At 37.8% G+C, this 5,525-nt stretch overlaps 1 protein-coding gene across 1 annotated transcript in view; it reads left to right on the plus strand.

Annotated features, from left to right (window-relative positions):
* The window catches only part of LOC103397205 (ras-related protein Rab-3C-like), a 28,869-nt gene extending 23,782 nt beyond the window's left edge, over nt 1-5,087 (plus strand). Inside the window, exon 5 of the mRNA XM_017042715.2 lies at nt 2,632-5,087. Coding sequence (XP_016898204.1) covers nt 2,632-2,822 — 191 coding nt within the window. The 3' untranslated portion in view covers nt 2,823-5,087. The remainder of the gene's footprint in view (nt 1-2,631) is intronic.
* Nucleotides 5,088-5,525: the final 438 nt, after the last annotated feature.

Consider the following 5,525-nt stretch of genomic DNA (forward strand, 5'->3'; position numbering starts at 1 on the left):
CCCAAATCTTCATTGTATGGCTCATCAATTCTATCCCTCTGTAGTTGTTACAACTCTGCGCATCACCCTTCTTATAAATTGGCACCAGAACACTTTTCCTCCACTCATCAAGAATCTTGTCAGTCTCTAAAATTTTGTTGAACAACCCAGTCAGAAAATCTACCGCCACTTCTCCTAAGCACTTCCATACTTCCACTGGTATGTCATCGGGGCCAACTGACTTTCTACTCTTCATCCTCTTCAGGGCTTTTCTAACTTCATCGTTTCTAATCTGATCTACCTTCTTCCTAATAGTCTCTGATTCCTCGTTTCTACTTTCCCTTTCATTTTCCTCATTCAACAACTCCTCAAAGTATTCCTTCCATCTTCTCAGCACACTTTCCTCACTTGTGATTACATTCCCCTCTCTGTCCTTAATCAACCTTATCTGCTGCACATCCTTCAACCCATTTTTAACCTTCCTCTTATGTTAGGCTCGACCCGTTTTAAATTCTAAATGCATAAAAGAATCACATAAATTTGTTTATTGCATCAAGGCTTTGTCAGGAACCTCTATTTCAACAAAATAAAACGAGACAAATCTTTTCACCAAATTATAAAATGCTCTGGTTGAAATTATGACCTTTGTGTTGTTAAGGTTGGTTTCAACCCAGTTATAATATTACAATTATAAAGCAATAATTAGAGCCAAAACTGAAATCATAAGTGCACTGCCAGCTGACACTGACAGCCAGCTCCTCTCTTAATCATGTGAGCTTAAGGGGATTATCATTTTGCGTGGTTTTCCAGTATACTTGCACAGAAACAAAACGAATCACTCGAATCACTCGCTGAGAACAAATCACTCTCTGCGAACAAATCTTTCACTGTGAACTAATCTTTCGCCGTGAACTAATCACTATGAACGGATCATTCTCTGTGAACTAATCTTTCACTGTGAACTAATCATTCATTGCAAACGAATCATTCGCCGTGAACTAATCACTATGAACGGATCATTCTCTGTGAACTAATCTTTCGCCGTGAACTAATCACTATGAACGGATCATTCTCTGTGAACTAATCTTTCGCTGTGAACTAATCTTTCGCTGTGAACTAATCTTTCACTGTGAACTAATCTTTCGCCGTGAACTAATCACTATGAACGGATCATTCTCTGTGAACTAATCTTTAGCCGTGAACTAATCTTTCGCCGTGAACTAATCACTATGAACGGATCATTCTCTGTGAACTAATCTTTAGCCGTGAACTAATCTTTCGCTGTGAACGAATCATTCTCTGTGAACTAATCTTTCACTGTGAACTAATCATTCATTGCAAACGAATCATTCGCCGTGAACTAATCTTTCGCTGTGAACGAATCATTCTCTGTGAACTAATCTTTTGCTTCGTTCTCGCAGATTCGTTTCATTTGTCACGCGAAAGAGCTCGGGTCTTTTTTGCTCTCGTTCATCTTCACATTGTGGTGTGTTTTTATTTCTTAACTTTTCGCATGGTTTTAATTGCTTATGGCATTTTGTGTACTTTGTAGACTTTGTCAGCGGAAGCAAACCATGTTGCCTTCAGTATTTAGTGTCGGAGAACCGCAGCCTTCTTTACAACGCCCAGAATAGGGCTAAAGCGCCACCTGCTGTAAAACGAATGAAATGATTAGTTCAAGATTCGTTCACGACTCGTTCCTTTTACTGTTCGAGAGTCAAAGATTCGAATCAACAAAAAGAGTCGGTCTTCCCATCACTAATAGGGATGGAGATTTGTAGAAAAGGGCAGTTGCCTAAGTTGAACACTGGAGGGCGCTGTTGCCGTTCGCCCCTCCAGAGTCAGGTGGTTGTCACTATTTTTGTTCTGGATGATCACCGTATTATTGTTTTGACGCTGTTCTGTGCGGAAGTGCGGATGTTGTTTTGCAGAGAGAGTATGTGTTTTGCCTGTATCGTTAAAAAGAGAAATAAAAAGAGTTCTTTACCACGAAAAAATCGACAGCCATGCGTCTGAGTCGTCCTGCGTCTCACAAAAACACAACTCCGTCTCCAGGTGTTGTGAAGCACGCCACGACGTTGCGCGGATTTGGGTAACACAACCATACTTTAACAATTGTTGTTGAGCATCTTCTAATTGTGATAACAGAGTTAAATGTCATCGTTGGCTTATAGTGTACTTCAGTTGTGTGCCATCATGTGTGATGCACGGTGTGGTTTGGCTTTAACAAATACATTATAAGTAATACATAAGGCGCACCGGGTTATAAGACGCACTGTCGATTTTTTAAGAAAATTAAAGGCTTCTAAGTGCGCCTTATGATCCGGAAAATACGGTAACCCTCCTGTTGTCCTCTGGTCAGAATGACCCACGACTGTGTTAAAAACAGGACATGGGGTGTATACAGAATATGAGGACAACAGGAGGGTTAAATGGGGCAATTGGAAATGGCAAATCTCGCCCCCATGTGGGAGAGCAAGGATATACAGTGTTAAGACACACTGCATACTAAAGTTAATTATATGAAAACCAATGTTTTCATCTTGCTTTATTGTATAAAACACCCAATTTTACTTGGTGGTAATTTTAGTACAAAATTGTAATATCTCAGAATTACCAGTGTTTCTCACTCTGATTATTTTTCTTCCAAAGGCTTTGAATTCTTTGAGACAAGTGCCAAGGATAACATCAACGTCAAACAGACCTTTGAACGTCTTGTTGACCTAATTTGTGACAAGATGTCCGAGAGCTTAGACATCGATCCAGCTGTCACCACAGGAGCACCCACTGCCAAACTCACAGACACTGCTCTGCCCCTCCAGCAGCAAGGATGCAACTGTTAGTAACCAATGTCAGGAAACCAGGAGGGGCAGGGGATGTGACACAGGTCCTAGTAAGATGCTAGTGTGCAGTTTTAATCTCCCTCAGCATTAATACTCCTGCTGATGCTGCTTTCTCAAACCATGTTTAGTAGTAGATTCACAAAGTTCTGCCATGTTATCTTTCAATATTATCTCTTACTATCCAGAGCAAGTCGCCATACAGACAGAAATGCTACTGCAAAATATGTGATATTAAAAAATATTTAGAATAAAGAGAATAAATAGAATGTCACTATGGCTTAGTATGGTCTTAGTCTACAAATACAATGTATTGTATACAAACTATATAATGTAATACAAACTATAAGAATCAGAATATTTACAAAATACAGGATATAATCAATTAGTCTTTGAATGTTTTCTTTTCTTTTTCTAATGTTTTTTTTCTTTTTTCAAAGCTTAGTGCACTATAGGATGTAGCCGGTTGGTTTTGTGGAAGGAATGTGTGGATTTGGTGAGTGAGTACAGGTTTGCATGAGTCCGAAAAATGTGTTTGAGTTGCAAATGAGTGAAACTTAGTCATCTACCTTGAATGAAAAAAGTGGCCTTTTGCATCTTCAACTTGGCCATAAGACCCCATGTTAGTTTGTTACTTTTGGAATGAACCCACTATGGTAATGTTCATGTAATTACTTGTTGATGATTTAATTGAAGTAGATGTGTTATACCTAGTGAAGTGACTCTTTCTATGTACAAAACCTTTAACAAGTCTCAACATAGTTTAATGCTAAAAGCATGCTACCAAAAAGGTTTGTGTGCTTTTTTATTTACCTAAAGCTTCCAAAAATTTCTGGATTATATCTACAGCACTGTCAAGACCCAGAACAGTGTTCCATATTCTAATCAGTTACTGACATGGAACAAACAGCCATAAATTATCAAATAAAAACAAATAAAATCTAAACCTAATTTAGAATTGTACATTTTTGCAATACAATTACTCTCTAAAAATGTTAGAAACTACTTAACACTTCCTGTAGATTTTAACATAAGGCTATAAAAGCAGTTATATACAGATCATTTACAATATCAGTATCATAACTTAACAATAAATAGAATAATTTAAAAAACATATACGTTAGTGCCAAAACATTACAATTACTTTATTGTCATTGGTTGGTTGCATAGTTTAATAAATGCTAAAAAAATTGCATGAAGCCAGTCCTGACTAATATGTGGAGGTTTATATAATAACAATAAGTGCATTTATATATCAATCCATGTTACAAATTCTAGAAGCATCGTCACAGCAGCTAACTGTGAGATGCAATGGGCCAATAAGTGCAATATTTTGAGATAAACCCTGTACATAGTTTCTCCTGTCCTTGAGTATGATGACTGTGTCTGCAGTATGTGATAGAAATGGCTCTGAAACTGATGTAGTATCTCTAAAAGAGATGATTGTGTGTCTGTGTGTGTGTTGGTGTGCGCATGTGTGCCTGCCACATAAGAGACAAAGTACATACTATAATGTATTGTTTGTGTATACCTTTTGTACAAATGTATTACACATACTACAATGTTGTTCCTGCTAACTCTTGTGTGTTGGTTAAACTTGTGTATCCATGTCAAAATGCAGTGTTGTTGTGAAAGAAAATTTAAATGGCTCAATGCCATGCCCATAATGATGTTATCCAAAAAAAGGGGAATTTGCATAAAGTAGTTCAGAGATCCTACATATGTTTGTACACGTGCTATGTGCGTGTGATCTGTGTATGTGTGTGGCATTATCATTTGTGCTAACATTCAAATAAATGATTCTAATGACCTTAGGTTAGGATTCATTTAACAGACATACATATTATGTAGCTGTTCAACAACCTGTGGTCAAATGTCACTTTAAAGAACTACAGCAAGTATACTTACCTGGTTATATTTGTTTATTGGAGTGTAAGTAAAATATGTTTTGGAAAATAAATTAGATTCTAAAAGTGAGATGTAGTGATCTCTGCAATGCATGTTGAATATTTGCTGCCCTCTGGTGGCTTATCATGGGTTTGTTCTCCGGAAGCAACACTGACGTCCTATTCTGCAGGATTTAAAAAATATTGTACGCTACCTAGTGTTATACTAATGTACCTGCATTGCGGTTATAGCAAGTAACCACATAAATGATCACATAAGGCTGAAATTACACAAATTTAAGTTACATTTAACTAAGATAAAATATAAAAGGAACAATTTTATGTACTGGCTTGCTAAACGCCTCTGCTTATTTCTGCTACAATAGAAAATATACTACAACTTGTTTAAAAAGTTCTGTTAGGCAACTGGACGTGGATTTTCTAAAAGAAGACGTTTCACCTCTCATCCAAGAGGCTTCTTCAGTTCTAACTGGTGGTGGGGAGTACAGCAAATATATACTCTAGGTGAGAAAGAATAAAGCTACTTCAGCTCCACCCTGTTGGGTGGGGCCTTGGGGTCAACTGTGAAAGTGTAAACAGTCGTTAAGAGTCTGATGGGTCATTGTGGTCCCTATCAGAACGATTTCGGTCACCTGGCTCTTTGTTGTGTGAAACTGGGGTGAAACTTTTGGGTATTGTTCCTAAAAGTGCTTTGTATGTGGGTGATAGGTTGTGTCTGAGTCCACCTCCTCTGTTGAGTGATGGTCTTTCCAGGTTGACAAAAATGGCTTCTTTTACCCCTCTCTCAAACCATCTGTCT

Source organism: Cynoglossus semilaevis, chromosome W (assembly GCF_000523025.1).
Source record: "Cynoglossus semilaevis isolate Cse_v1.0 chromosome W, Cse_v1.0, whole genome shotgun sequence".
In the NCBI taxonomy this organism is placed as follows: domain Eukaryota; kingdom Metazoa; phylum Chordata; class Actinopteri; order Pleuronectiformes; family Cynoglossidae; genus Cynoglossus; species Cynoglossus semilaevis.